We start from the raw sequence: 16,013 nt of genomic DNA, 5'->3' as shown, positions 1-16,013 counted from the left end.
TCACAATAATGGATCCAAACGGATAACATCCATTTGCATCCGTTATTGTCCGTTTTTTATTTTTAATGGGAGAAGAACGGGACGGGTCTAGACGCCGTGTGAACGCAGCCGCAAAACCATAAAACCCTTGGGACAACAAAAGGGCTGGATCGAAAAAGTCTCTGTAACCGCTAAGCTATATGGCTCGTACAAACAGGGTGTGAAGAGGACAACAAAACAAGAAAACATAAATTTATCATTGTCTTCCTTTTTGGCTGTAATTTGGCGAAAATTGCGCAATTTTAAAATAGACACTTAAACAGAAAAAAAAAAAAAAAGTTCTAATAATATGCTAAATTATACCACGTCTGCCTTGCCTGGATTCCAATAATCTATGTAAAATAATGCTTTATGGCTGTACAGTCAGGCATTGGAATCTCAGGGATGACAACCACCATCTTATCTTGAAAGGTTATCACAGCTACACCTCTTTAGAGCCACTAACTAGAGATGAGCGAACTTACAGTAAATTCGATTCGTCACGAACTTCTCGGCTCGGCAGTTGATGCCTTATCCTGCATAAATTAGTTCAGCTTTCCGGTGCTCCCGTGGGCTGGAAAAGGTGGATACAGTCCTAGGAGACTCTTTCCTAGGAATGTATCCACCTTTTCCAGCCCACCGGAGCACCGGAAAGCTGAACTAATTTATGCAGGATAAGTCATCAACTGCCGAGCCGAGAAGTTCGTGACGAATCGAATTTACTATAAGTTCGCTCATCTCTACCACTAACTGTGCAAAGTGTAGCATAAGTAGTGGCTTTTATTGAATAATACAACAACTAGTCCAACACGGCCGAATATACATACATACATCTATCCCAGTGGTCACCAAACGGTGCCCCTCACACATTGCAAAACTTCAACTCCCAGCATGACCGGATAGCCATTGGCTATCCGTGCATGCTAGTAGTTGAAGTTTTGCAACACCAAGAGCAGTGGTCTTCAACCTGCGGACCTCCAGATGTTGCAAAACTACAACTCCCAGCATGCCCGGACAGCCGTTGGCTGTCCGGGCATGCTGGGAGTTGTAGTTTTGCAACATCTGGAGGTCTGCAGGTTGAAGACCACTGACCTAGAGGGTTGCAGTATGGAGACCACTGATCCATCCTATATACCCAGTATCTACCTGCTCTTTCTATTGCAGCATTACCCATGTTTACCGATGCCGGGGCTACCGAGCAACTTTGGCAGCACAATGTGGAATGTTGCACTGTTACACCTTTCACTAACCTTATGTGCGACGTACAAGATTGCAGTGACCGGTCACATGCTACTTTGCCACTACTAAACTCAATGCACATTAATGCTACTGTGACCCGATTAAAACTTTTATTTTTTTTTTTTTTTTTTGACAGCCAAACATTAACTGTAATAAAGTTGCATAACAGCAGGATGCATAAAATTACTTTTGTCAAACAACTTCGATGTGATTTTAGTGCTGGGCGGTATGACCCAAAATGTGTATCACGGTATTTTTCAAACTTATGGCGGTTCCATGGTATTTGACGGTATTTTTTCCCCCCACTCATTTCCCCCTTACCACCATACTTCCCCCCCCCCCCCCTTCTCAAATGAATTATCAGCTGCAGTGAACTTGGGAACTAATCATATTTGACCCGCGGGCGCTGTGAGTTGTGAGCCACGGGCGCAGGACGGAGAACGGAAGCTGTCACCTCCCCCTGCAAGCCGGTGGGCCGCGGGCGCTGCAGAACTTCTGTTCACAACTCATTCATTTCCAGAGCTGTGGCTCACAGGAGGAAAAGGAGATCAGCACCTGGGGGTAACATGATTAGTCCCCCCGATGTGGGGACAGAGATAATTCATTCGAGGGGGGAGGGGCCCGACCGGTATTGCAGTATAGAGAAAAATTCATACCGTATTGCGGAAAAAAATAAAAAAAACACCGGTATTCGGTATGAACCGGTATACCGCCCAGCACTATGTGATTTGTCATTGTGCGAAAAAGTCCCTGTGCAGCTGTAGCCTAAAGGCTCTCATACACCTTAGTGAAATGTTGTGGGACCCCGCCGGGGTTGTTAGGGTGTGCTGGAGGGTGTAGTATGACAGCTGGAGAAGCAACAGTATGCAAGGATGTCATAGTCAAATGAAATTCACGAGTAAGGCTGGGTTCACACTACGTTTTGTCCCATACGGGAGCGCATACGGCAGGGGGGAGCTAAAAGCTCGCTCTCCCGTATGTCACCGTATGCGCTCCCGTATGTCATTCATTTCAATGAGCCGACCGGAGTGAAACGTTCGGTCCGGCCGGCTAATTGAAATGAATGACATACGGGAGCGCATACGGTGACATACGGGAGCGCGAGCTTTTAGCTCCCCCCTGCCGTATGCGCTCCCGTATGGGACAAAACGTAGTGTGAACCCAGCCTAAAATGGTGCAGCTTTACCTACATCCCATTTGCTATGGAGAAGCCATCTGTGCATTCGCACAAATTAGATTTTTTTGTGAAAATACAATGACCATGACATAATGGAGGAAGGGTCTACTATATTGCAATTTGCTCCCAATGTTATACACCATACTGCACATTTGGGCCTCACACATTATTTTAGCTTGAGGAGAAAAAAAAAAAAAAAAAAAAAAAAAAAAAGCTTAAAAACTGGCACGCTTTATCATGCATTCAATGCAATTTTTTTCTTCTTTTTTTGTACCTGCGTTTTTTGGTTGCATTGTTTCTGGTGTATTGCGCCTCTGCCCGAATAACACACCCAGGAAGAGTTCAGCAGGATATTTCCAAGGTAAAACTATCAAATAATCAATAGGAAACATCTACACACTCTTGTTCGGCAGCTCGGGGCAGGAAAGGTTAAGTGCGATGTGGAACCGGTTAGAGTGCCTGGTGCGGGGAGCGGCTACAGTCATTAAATAAAGCTTATTGTTTTGCCTGTGCCCTGAGACTTAACAGCTGAGATTCCTATAGAGAAGTCCCATTAACCCTGCAAGCAGCGACAGAAGTCAGACCAAACTCTGCGTGGTGCGTGCGACAGGTGCCATAGAGAAGTGTATAAAACTCACACAACCCTCCGCCAATATCAGTCATAAACAGAACATACAGGGGGAGATTTTTCTTTTTTTTGGCGGTGTTTTTAAGCTTACTTGCGCCAAATTTAATGAAAAAGGCGCATAGATTGATAAATATTACACAAATGAAAAATCGCCTCAGAACTTGCTGTGGGATGCCCCTTTTCTAAAGCGAGGCAGACATGGTATGAATTTGTGTGTGTTTTTATATGTTTACACACTTTTTTGTGCCATATTCAAAAGGGTGCACATGGTAAATATCTTCCACTACAATGTCAATGATTCACTGCATTTCACAGTCCGTTTTGCAAAAAATTTCTATTTTGAAATTGCGCAAAAATTTAGCACCAAAAAAAAATGTCAGGAAGGCAATAATAAATCTCCCTCACACTGCGCATGGGCGCAGTAAAGGCTTCAGACTCCACAGGAGGAATCAAACAAAAAAATCTCCAGGGTGGAGAAAATCATTTAACCCCTGACATATGACGCCATCATGGGTCTACGGCGATACCCTTATAGATTTTCCTGCCGTGGTGATGTCATCCACCGCTCATGACCACACACTAACAATATGCAGGGATGGGCAAGTTTCTGGCAGCTTGTGTCCTTTTGTGGTTAGATGGCAGATTCCAGATCACTGACAGCTCACTTCTAGTCAGACACCTGGAGGACAAATGTGGTGGGGGATATTCATAAATGACATGTCTAGGAATTATACATAGCAGCCAGTCTAGCATTTGGTTTCTAAATGGAAACTTTTTTTTTTTACATTGAGAGCCACGTTAAGTCTTAAAGGGGTACTCCGGCCATAAGACATCTTATCCCCTACCAAAAGGATAGGGGGAGAAGAATTCTGATCGCGGGGGTCCAGCCGCTGACCACAGGGCAGGAGTTTCAAGATGTCATGACTCCGCCCCCGTGTGACATCATGCCCCGCCCCTCAATGTAAGTCTATGGGAGGGGGCGTGACGGTTTAATACAGTTTTTCACCCGGACCAAAAAACTTGGTAAACTACGGTTTTGGGTACAGGTAAAAAAAACTGACAAAACCGTAAAAGATGCAAAACAGACTGAACCGGATGATGCATTTGACATACGGTTTCCAATGTTAAGTGAATGCATACGGTTTTCTATACAGTTCTGTAGGTTTTTTATCTGGAAACCATATACGGGAACTGTATAGCAAAAACACGGTGTGCATGCACCCTTAGTCACCTTCACGTCAATAAATCCGAGCCACAATTCCAGAGATAACCCACGGATGGATGGGATGCTGTTTTTTTCTGTAAGACAGCAGCCATGTTTTTCCTATTCTGAACAAGCTGTTTAACAGCCTATAGGATCCATCATAGCCATGAACTGGTTTTTCAAGGGCAGCGCAGCTCAGGAACGAGCATCCAGGCAGGAGGCAGCAAATAGCCAGGATTCTTGGCATGTCTTGGGTATTAAGAGACGCCCCGTTTAATCAGCCCGGATAACGGGTATTAAATGATTTGGCTTCATTTTCTTCCCTGAGGGAGACATCTGGAACAGATTAATGTTTTGGGCAGATCATCATACCCCCCCCCCCCTTCATGCCCGGCTGCAGAGGGCATCTTGGTATACACCAGACACAGGCAGCTGCCATTAATTAGGACTCTGATTCTATATAATGTGCGAGTCATGTGACCAGATTAAGAAGCAGAATCTATCACCATATCTGTATTACTGTGCTTTCATTCACGTTTCACTTTTTTCTACAGTTCAACCAAAGATGCCGTATTGTTTGATTTGAATAAGGCTGTGTTCACACACAGCTCAAAACAAGGAAGCTCCGATATCACTGTACCAAGCCAGTCTGTACACCATTGTTTTCCAACCAGGGTGCCTCCAGCTGTTGCAAAACTACAACTCCCAGCATGCCCGGACAGCCAAAGGCTGGAGGCAACCTGGTTGGGAAACACTGCCTTATGGGGAAAAAAAAAATTTAAATAAAAAAACAAGCCTCTATTTCAAGAGCCACTTGCCTCAAAAATCCCCCTAATTCTGTTTCTCGGAATGCTCTAGCAGGTAGTTTCACCCAGCTTTCCTAGACTCCTGAATGCAGATTTAGCCTTGTTGTGCAGAGATCTGAAAGCAAGAAGAATAACTGGACAGACATTCAGAAGTGTAAACATATTAGCTAAAACTCCATGTTAGCCCTAATGGCACCCTGGTTTGGCTGTCCGGGCATGCTGGGAGTTGTAGTTTTGAAACAGATGTAGGCACCCTGGTTCGGCTGTCCGGGCATGCTGGGAGTCGTAGTTTTGCAACAGCTGGTGGCACCCTGTTTGGGAAACGCTGCTCTACACAAACACCAGGGTAGGAGGAATAGGTTCCCTCTGGCAGGGAATTGGTTAACCTGTAAACTGAACCCATTCTAGTGGTAAATACCTATCCGAATGTTAATGGCGTTTCAATGTTGACTGCGTCTAGACTAATCTCTTCTAAATAGTCTGAGGTTTCAGTGAAACACAAACATTTGTATTAGGATAGGAGTTATGTGACACTTCTGTGGGCATCGTATGAACAGGAGCGGGCACTGTGCCAGGGCAAACCAAGCAGACACTGTTGTGTAACCAGAAGCCCTCCTGGCTGGCGTAGCCGCTGGTTTAGGGTTGTAGTACAGGCTGATCCTGCTCAATGCAGAAATACAATTCCCAGGTTAGATTAATCCAGCAGAAAGATGCCATGTGATGTGCAGTCTCCTCAGGCCAGCTGTAGGAACCTAAGGCTTCTTTCACACTGTGATGGCGGGAGAGCCGGGCAGAATAGCGGGAGAAAAATCACTGCATGTGCCATCTTTCTCCCGCTATTCACAATGGCGCCCGGCAGCCCCCATAATAGTAAATGGGAGCCGCCAGGACCAGTTGTTGCCAGCTGCTCCCAGTCATGAAACTGGCCGTTAACCCCTTAAGGACTCAGCCCATTTTGGCCTTAAGGACTCAGCTAATTTTATTTTTAAGTTTTCGTTTTTTCCTCCTTACCTCCTACAAATCCTAACTCTTATATTTTTATCCCCAGACGAGTATGAGGGCTTGATATTTGCGCGACCAGTTGTCCTTTGTAAGGACATCACTTATTTTACCATAAATGGGTGGGGAAATTGAAAACGAAAACCGCAATTTTGCTAATTTGGGAAGGTTTCGTTCTCACGCTGAACAATTTACGGTCAAAATGACATGTTTTCTTTATTCCGTGGGTCAATATGATTAAAATGATACCCATGATTACATACTTTTCTATTATTGTACTGCTAAAAAAAAAAAAGAAGCAAACTTTTTAACCAAATTAGTACGTTAAAAATCCCTCTATTTTGCTGACCTATAACTTCTTAATTTTTTCGTATAAGTGGCGGTATGAGGGCTCATTTTTTTGTCCCGTAATCTGTACTTTTTATTGATAGCACATTTGCATATATAAAACTTTTAATACATTTTTTATTCAATTTTTGGGGAATAAAAGGTTACAAAAAAAGCAGCAATTTTGGAAAAAAAATTTCTTTACGTTCACCGTACGGGATAACTAGCATTATATTTTAAATAGTTCAAGTATTTCCCACACGCGGCGATACCATGTGTTTTTTTTTTTTTTTTACTGTTCAGTGCTATGCATAGGACATAGCACTGATCATTGTTATCGGTCATCTGCTCGATCTCAAACCAGAGCAGAAGACACCTAGAGACAGCTGGAGGAAGGTGAGGGGACCCGGCCGCCATGTTGGAATGATGGGATCACCGCGTAAGTGCTGTGGGCGATCCGATCATCCATTTTAGTGACTGCACTGCCGTGATCTGTATTGATCATGGCATCTGAGGGGTTAATGGCACACATCAGCGCGATTGCTGATGTGCGCCATTACCAGCGAGTCCCTGGCTGCTGATAGCAGCCTGGACCTGCCGCGTATGACCAAAGCATAGGTCCGATGCTCGCGGTCATGTACAGGACATAAATGTACGTCCTGGTGCCTTAAGTACCACCGCACCAGGACATACATTTACGTCCTGTGTCGTAAAAAGGGGTTAAAGTCAGGAAGAGAAAAAACAAACAAAAAACTGACGTCCGTTCTCAACAGGGAGAAACGGCAGTGTGAAAGGGGCCTTACAGGTGCAGAAGTCCCTAACCCTATTCTGGAGGTGATCCTAGTGCAAGGGGCAGGGAGGCCAACAAATATCCACTGCTGAGGCTTCTGTGATATATCAGAACATTCAATTCCTTTATCACTATATATTTAGACTAGTCATGCAATAAGCAATGTTAGGAAAACAAGGCCTCTGAAAAATGAAAGAAGTGATCTGATTGGTTGTTATGGGCAACTTTTCCTCTGGACAGATTTTGATAAATCTCCCCCAGTGTCTGTACATTCATCTTAGCCTAGGTTCACACGGTCGTTTGCATCCAACCAAGACACAGTGGGGGAAGTTGATCAAAACCTAGGCAGAGGAGAAGTGGGATAGTTGCCCATAGCAACCAGATCGCTTCTTTATTTATAAAAAAAAAAAAAAAAAAAAAAAAAAAAAGGATAATTGGGGGGTGGGGGGAGTCACAAGGGGCTGTGGCCGTGCCGTTACGTCACGGACTCAGAGGCAGCACCCGCCACAGAATGCACCCAGCGGCAGGACCCCTGTGATCATACATCTTATCCCCTGTCCTTTGGGTAAGGGATAAGATGTATAAAGCCGGAATACCCCTTTAACAGTATTTGCAATCCACCAGGTAGATTATAATAGATTTTCAGTCCTTTATGCTTTTGTATTAGGATGAGGCATCCGGCTATTGAAGAGGAGAGGACAGAGTAAGCAAATTCAAGAACCCTAAAGGAGATGAAAAGGATAACTTCTGCATGAGCACCACCTAGTGATCAAACTGCAACATGACAACTTACAGAGAGGTTACTTTGGTATTATGTCCTAAAGTAACACTGTAAATATCAATCGGCCTAAACTGAGCCAAATATGGTGTAACTCCGAGCGTTACACCCTGCCGGCGTTACAAACCACAACCAGTTAGTGTAACATCTTGTCAAGTGCAAGGCCTGGATGCATTAAACAAAAATATATCAAATCAATTGATTCTTAGAGACGGGGGGATCCTGTCACATTAAGCTATAATGGGATGGAATAGAATGGGATGAGGAGTAACCTGATCATGTGAGCCTGCGCCAAACACTTGTGGCATGATGTGAAGTCAGGAGCGGGCAGTAACTGGCACCACATTGCTCTGAACTTTGTGCAGACTCATCTCCGGAACACTTTATCAGATCTCTATTAACCCCTACGGTAGACAAGACGGCTGTATTCATGATCACGGTAGTAAAATACACGTCCCACACACCAGTTGGGTCAGTAACAAAGTCACAGCCTGGATTATTCAAGAAGAGTAAAAGGAAATATTAAAGGGGTACTCCCGTGGAAAACTTTTTTTTCTCTTAAACCAACTGGTGCCAGAAAGTTAAACAGATTTGTAAATTACTTCTATTAAAAAATCTTAATCCTTCCAGTACTTATTAGCTGCTAAATACTACAGAGGAAATGGTTTTCTTTTTGGAACACAGTGCTCTCTGCTGACATGATGACCACAGTGCTCTCTGTTGACATCTCTGTCCATTTTAAGAACTGTCCAGTAGAAGAAAATCCCCATAGCAAACATATGCTGCTATAGACAGTTCCTAAAATGGACAGAGATGTCACCAGAGAGCACTGTGCTCGTGATGTCAGCAGAGAGCTCTGGGTTCCAAAAAGAAAACCCATTTCCTCTGTAGCATTCAGCAGCTAATAAGCACTGGAAGGATTAAGATTTTTTAATAGAAGTAATTTACAAATCTGTTTAACTTTTTGGCACCAGTTGGTTTAAAAAAATAAAATAAAAAAAATTAAAAAGTTTTCCACGGGAGTACCCCTTTAAATATACAGTACGCTGCTCTCCAAGGAAAATAGCAGCACTGGTGTTATCTGATGTCCTTGGCATTTTTCTCGCCAATAAATCCTGTGTCTGAATACTGTCCCTTTCTGAAAGTCTGAAGAGCAACAAAAGTATGGGCACTACTAGCAATATTTGAAATCCGGGTGCAATGGAAATATAAAAAAATAAAATAAATCACAAAAGACAACAAGGAATATCTGTAAAAGATATGCAGACAACTTTCATTGCACAAAACAAAATAAAAAAATAAAAAAACAGACAAATCTATAAAATCAGCTATATCAGACATACTAAATGCAGCAACAAGCATAGAGCTATATACCATGCAAACAAATGAAACAGTAATACTAACTGTTAATAAATACAACAACAGTACACAAATAGATGAACAGGAGTATAGCAGGATAATAAAATAAAAATCTGTAATTAATTATTATTAATATAATGAATACTAATTGTTAATTTTATAATGAATAATAATTATAATTAATAAATATTATATTTTTTATATATCTCAGACAGTGCAGTGCTGAGTGACTGGGATACTACTCAGTACTAAATGGTCATAATATTACAAAATACCTAAACAATATTCACATTAGGGATGCAAGAAAAAAATTGATTCATGCGATTATCGCAATTTTTCATTTGGTGATACTGAATAGAATCAAAATATTTTTGAATCGATCCTTTTAGGGATGTGGAACTTTTATCTCCTGACGCTGGGACATGCTGTTCCAGGCGCCGGGCAGGTGAATTTTTCCGGCTCGGACAAGCAGGGCCGGATCTGACGCGGCGTGGCTCTGGGTGTATGGAGCGGGCTCCCGACTCGTGCCCGCTCCGTACTCTGCGGCCCCCGGCTGATTTCAGTAGCCGGGGGCCGCTGATTCATCACCGCTGCTAATATCCAGCATGAGGCGCTCAGCAGTCTGTATGGAGCGGGCCCCAGCTGTTTGCAGTAGGCGGGGCCGCCGCTAATAGCCAACATGCGGCGATCGCCGCGGCTGGCTATTAACCCTTTAGATCGCCACTGTCAAAGCTGACAGCGGCGTCTAAAGGGAACTGTGAATGCTCCCTGGTGGGCTAGTGGGGTGGATTGCATCGCCCTCCACCCCCCACAGCGCGACCGCGTGCGGGCGATCCACTATAGAGGTAGCCGGAGGGCTTACCTCTGCTTCCTGCTGTCCCGTGGCTCTGTCATTGATAGAGCCTGGCTTGACTAGGCTCTATCAATGGATCGCAGATCAATGGAGTTCAATAGAACTCTATTCATCTGTCTGAGGAATCTAATGATTCCTCCTAAAAGTCTAATAAAGTGTATAAAAAAATAAAAATAAAGTTTTAATAAAAGTGTAAAAGACATTGTTTTTGAGACAGAATCGGGATATATCGCGATATATCGTATCGTCATACGATTCACACCCCTAATACACATTAAAAAAAGGTATACAAAATAAGGTACAAAATGAAAGTTCAGTCAGCCAGTCTGCATTATAGTCCACAGTCTACGAGGGAAGCGCTCCTCCCCCCCAAATGTTCAGTCATATAGTGACTTCTGTACTGTATCCCAGTTCAGTGCTTCCCAGGGTGCCTCCAGCTGTTGCAAAACTACAACTCCCAGCCTTCGGCTGTCCGGGCATGCTGGGAGTTTTAGTTTTGCAACAGCTGGAGGCACTCTTGTTGGGAAGCACTGTCCCAGTCACTCAGCACTGCAGTGTTTGAGATTGAAATCTATATTTTTATGCATCTATACTCCTTTTCATGAATGGATTGTGTACTATTTATTATTACCAGCTAGTGAGTATTACTTTTTCATTTGGTTAAATGGTATATAGCTCTATGCTTATTGCTGCATGTACTGTAGATATGGATATAAGCTAATTACACACATACATATATATATATATATATATATATATATATATATATATATATATATGTACCGTTATAGCATATTCACTGCTATATTCAGGTGTAGGTGTGTGTTTTTAATTGTCTTAAAAATGTCTGTCTGTTCTTTCTTGCTTTTCTTTGGCGGTTGTGCACTTTTTTTCCTTTGTTGTCTTCTTCTTAAGATTTTTCTGAAAAAGCCTGATATATATGGGAATGGTCTTATTAAAGGGGTATCCTCATTTTAGAACGTTCACCTCTGTCCATAGGTTAGGAAATAAATAGCGGACTGTGAGGGACAGACTGAAGGGACCTCAGCCAATCTCAAAAACGTCTTCTGAATTAACGGAATGGCAACCTGCATGCACGGCCAGCGCTCCATTCTGTATGGGGCTTCCAAACATTGCTAAGCTTACTGATGGCCGCTCACACATTGTGCACTCCATTAACCTGAGGGGGGCACAGTTTTTTGGGATTAGTGAGGGTTCCAGCAACCAGACCACCATCAGTCCCTTAGTTATCCCCTAACCTCAATGAAAATACCTCTTTAAAACTGACTACAACACATAGGTGTAATTAAATCATTCCTACCACTAGGGGCAATCTATACAAGTCCTCAGTTAACCTGGGCAGCGTGTGTACTGACTGACCCCCAGTGGTGGTAACAGGAAGTTGGTTATTTAAAAAAAAATGTATTGTAAAAAAAAGGTAACAGACGTAAACTTTTTGACCCTTTTAAGTGGGAGAACCTTTAAAGAAGAGTGCATAAAGGTGCCTGAGGGCACAAGTAGAGCACAGAATACCATGGACAGCAAGTAAACATTGTCAAGGATTTATGACCAATTCTTCAGCTTTAATACAACCCAAGAGCTTTAAAGGGGTACTCTGGTGGAATTTTTTTCTTTAAAATCAACTGCTGCCGGAAAGATAAACAGATTTGCAAATTGCAGAAATTTTTTTTTGTGGGTACGGGCCAGGAGCCACAAGTGTGTGTCTGGGCAGCCATAGTAGGGATACCATTCTTGCGCTAAGTATATATTTCTATTAGATTTGCAAATTACTTCTATTTAACAATCTTTGTCCTTTCAGTACTTATCAGCTGCTGTTTACTACAGAGAATTTATTTTCTGTCTATCCACAGTGCTCTCTAATACAGAGGAAGTTCTTTTTCTTTTTGCATTTCTTTTCTGTCTGTCCCCGGTGCTCTCTGCTGACACCTCTGTCCATGTCAAGAACTGACAGTTCCTGACATGAACAGAGGTGTCAGCAGAGAGCACCGGGGACAGACAGAAAAGAAATGCAAAAAGAAAGAGAACTTCCTCTGTAATATACAGCAGCTGATAAGTACTGGCAGGATTAAGATTTTTTTTATAGAAGTCACTTACAAATCTGTATAACTTCCTGGCAGCAGTTGATTTAAAATTAAAATAAATTGTTTTCCATCAGAGTACCCCTTTAAGTTATTCTGTAAATATTGTTAAGATGACATAAGGGATTGGAATACCCACAAAAATCATTAAGAAGTCACTGAGATGCCAGAAGTCATTCTGGGAAAACACCATTCATTTGGTCATCAGGCATCAATAGTGACCAGACGGCACTTTTAATACTCCAAGGTTTCTTACCTTCTCAGCTGACTCCTCTCGAGACAGGTAAGAGGGGCTGTATATCTCCAGGGCGACAGAAGCTGTGTGGGCATCTGTGGTGGAGGATGAACGTGGGCGCCCTGGATGGGAGAGGACGGCCATGATATCCTGGGCAGAACGCCGACCGATCTGTGGACTTCCCCGTGTCTTCCCTTTTTTGTTCTGCTGCAAGCTGCTTCCCCTTCGCACTTTTGGAGGGGCCCGGATCTGCTGTAAAACCCGATTCAGTGCCGTTGGCTGAGAGGATCCATCAGAGTCTTGCCCCTGGGAATGATCCACTTCTGCTTCTAGCTCAGGCTGGGCTTGCTGCACGTCATGGGGGGAGACAGAGGAGCGGCGTCGCTGATGCTGAAACAAGTGCTTCAGGCCGTGGCCAATCACATTGATGTTGTCAAAGTGCGAGCCCCTGGAGGCCTTCTGCTCTCCGTCCACCAGCCTCCTACATTCATTACCCCCGGGGTCTGTATCATCGCAGAGGCTGTCGCTGCCAGGGGCCTCCATCAGACAACATCAACCATGCCCCCTCCCCCTGAACCTTCAGTGCTCAAGCAATGTCCTCCACAGAACTTATTTTATCTTGAAATGGATTGCGTAGGCCCGCAAAATGCGTTGAGATGGGCGTAGGGAAGTCATAAGAGTCGAGAGGTCAGTACTCCGCAGTGCTCGGTTCTTTTAGATAATCACAAAAATCTGCAGAGAAACCAACAAATATGATGGAAATAAGAGAATCCAAAATTAGTCTCTAAGTACCAAGTAATCCCAACCCTTTATATGAAATCCTAAAATAAGCAGCAACCAAAGGCTCAGCTACAACCTATTTGCCTTTCCAACTAAAACATAAAAAAAAGTGAATTTCTTCCAAAAACAGCACCACTTCTGTCCTCAGGTTAAGAAAAATGTCCTTTTCTGTGTTTTGGACAGTCAAGTGGATCACTCACCGAACCATAAAGGGGTACTCCGCCCATAGACATAAGAGGTCTGATCGCGGGGTTCCCGCTGCTGGGGACCTCCGCGATCTCAGCTGCGGGACCCCAGACATCCGATGCATGTCACGGAGCGAACCTGGCTCCGTCCCAGATGATTGGCAATGCGGAGCGGAGGCTCGCAACAGCACGGCTATGACCCCTCAACGCAAGTCTATAGGAGGGGGCGTAACGCCCGTCATGCCCCCTTTCATAGACTTGCATTGAAGGGGTGTGGCTGTGATGTCACAAGCCTCCAGCACTGCACCCGACGCTCTAAACCATTGGTCTCCAATAGAGATGAGCGAACTTACAGTAAATTTGATTCGTCACAAACTTCTCGGCTCGGCAGTTGATGACTTCCTGCATAAATGAGTTCAGCTTTCAGGTGCTCCGATGGGCTGGAAAAGGTGGATACAGTCCTAGGAGACTCTTTCCTAGGAATGTATCCACCTTTTCCAGCCCACCGGAGAACCTGAAGGCTGAACTAATTTACGCGGGATAAGTCATCAACTGCTGAGCCAAGAAGTTCGTGACGAATCGAATTTACTGTAAGTTCGCTCATCTCTAGTCTCCAACCTGTGGACCTCCAGATGTTGCAAAACTACAACTCCCAGCATGCCCGGACAGCCAAAGGCTGTCCGGGCATGCTGGGAGTTGTAGTTTTGCAACATCTGGAGGTACGCAGGTTGGAGAGCACTGCTCTAAACAAACGCAGGGTGCAGCAGGGAGATCGAAGGGGTCCCCAGCTGCGGGACCCCCATGATCAGACATCTTATCCCCTATCCTTTGGATAGGGGATAAGATATCTAGAGGTGGAGTACCCCTTTAACTAAATACTCTGCCCACCTTCTACAATAACACATCATATACTTGCCTGTACCAGGAGTCGTACTCACATATGATTGGTGACTGCGGCTGGACATTAGTATCCCTCCCACTGACTGTAATCTTCCATGTAAAGGCTCACCCTGATGTCTGGATGAATGGAGTCTGCAACCTTCATTGGTCTGATCAGTGAGCTGTGTGGGCAAAAATAAGAAGTTGGCATGAAGCAAAGTAAATAACACAATCATACTTGCCCCTATGACATCATTCTTGTACAGCACTGTAACAACCATATCGTCATTGGAACTTTATAAGGATCCCCTATCTACATTCCAAGACATTAGGAATTAGGCTGTGGTCATTGATGCGGATGGATTTGGATCACACGTCGTCCTTGTGACAAAGCGGACCTGCCAGGGCACAGGGTGGGAAGCATCATCACCGACTTTGGGCATTGCACTGACCGGTAATCATTATTTTTATTTTTTTAACGACTTAGGTAGATTTTCCTGACGGAATGCCGGTAACAACCATTTACAAATCACCAATGCCATAAAGGATTAGTCAGATAAGCAAATATTGAGGCAGCGATAACAGACACTATAGCTGAGGAGCTGCTTAATTCAAGGGCACTGTCCTCTGGTTTCCTTGTGTGTTCTATGGAGCTAATAACACAGGACAGATCTAGCACACTCCTCCAGGCTACACTCCCATGCATATTTTATGTTATATTTATACCCTCTATTATGTTCAGATCATTCCCCCAACAGTTAACCCTATACTGGCCAGAGGACAACAATCCAAAGGGGGAAGCAAATACCTTAATAGTGGACAACACCGGAGGGAAGTAGTGACAGGTGGAGAGGGGGCAGCTAGAATGACTAACTAGACCAAACATCCAACGTGTCTGCAGCAGTCGCTCCTCCTCCCCCTTTTCACAGTCCAGAGTTCTATCGTATCCAATAGTTGGGAAGCGGAAACTTTATAACACTGCAAGAGGGGGGGGTGTCAAACCAGGCGATACAGGACCACATCATCCACTGCCCCTCACCACTTAAAAAGGTCCCCTTTCACACTACAGGTATCATCCTGCTTTTTTACTGCCGTTACTTTAAAACGGTTACTGATGACCATCATCCGTTATTTTTAATGTTTTTTTTCTTTAAAAAAAACCTGATGTTGTTCATTCGTTATCATCCGTTATTACCAGTTACATCTGTTTTTAAATCAGGTTTTTAACCCCTTTTTTTTGTAAAGCTGTACTGAACAGGATACCGTATTTTTCGGCGTATAAGACGCACTTTTTCTTCCCCAAAACTGGGGGGAAAAAGTTGGTGCGTCTCATACGGCGAATACACACCTATCGCGGCGGTCCCTGCAGCCATCAACGGCCGGGACCCGCGGCTAATACAGGACATCACCAATCGCGGTGAAGCCCAGTATTAACCCTTCAGACGCGGCGATCAAAGCTGAAGGGAAAGGGACACTAACCCAGCTGCATTGGTAGGGACCTTACCTGCCTCCTCGGTGTCTGCTCCGTGGCGGGATCCCCTGCATGGCCAGCATATCCTTCGACGTCATCACGTCGTTGCGCACGCCGTCCCGTCATCCAATAGGAGCGGCGTGCGTAGCGCCGTGATGACGGCGACAGAGAGCATGGATCCTGGGG

At 44.2% G+C, this 16,013-nt stretch overlaps 1 protein-coding gene across 6 annotated transcripts in view; it reads right to left on the bottom strand.

Annotated features, from left to right (window-relative positions):
* Window positions 1-16,013, bottom strand: part of TMCC1 (transmembrane and coiled-coil domain family 1) — a 125,558-nt gene that overhangs the window by 79,803 nt on the left and 29,742 nt on the right. For all 6 annotated transcript variants that reach the window (XM_056524949.1, XM_056524946.1, XM_056524944.1 and 3 more), the window contains 2 exons: window positions 14,416-14,538; window positions 12,534-13,244 (listed from right to left, as the gene is read on the bottom strand). In XM_056524949.1, coding sequence (XP_056380924.1) covers window positions 12,534-13,055 — 522 coding nt within the window. In that variant the 5' untranslated portion in view covers window positions 13,056-13,244; window positions 14,416-14,538. The remainder of the gene's footprint in view (window positions 1-12,533; window positions 13,245-14,415; window positions 14,539-16,013) is intronic.

Source organism: Hyla sarda, chromosome 6, assembly GCF_029499605.1.
Source record: "Hyla sarda isolate aHylSar1 chromosome 6, aHylSar1.hap1, whole genome shotgun sequence".
Classification (NCBI taxonomy): Eukaryota; Metazoa; Chordata; class Amphibia; order Anura; family Hylidae; genus Hyla; species Hyla sarda.
Note: the sequence above shows the minus strand (reverse complement) of the source record. Positions and strands in the feature narration are given on the sequence as shown.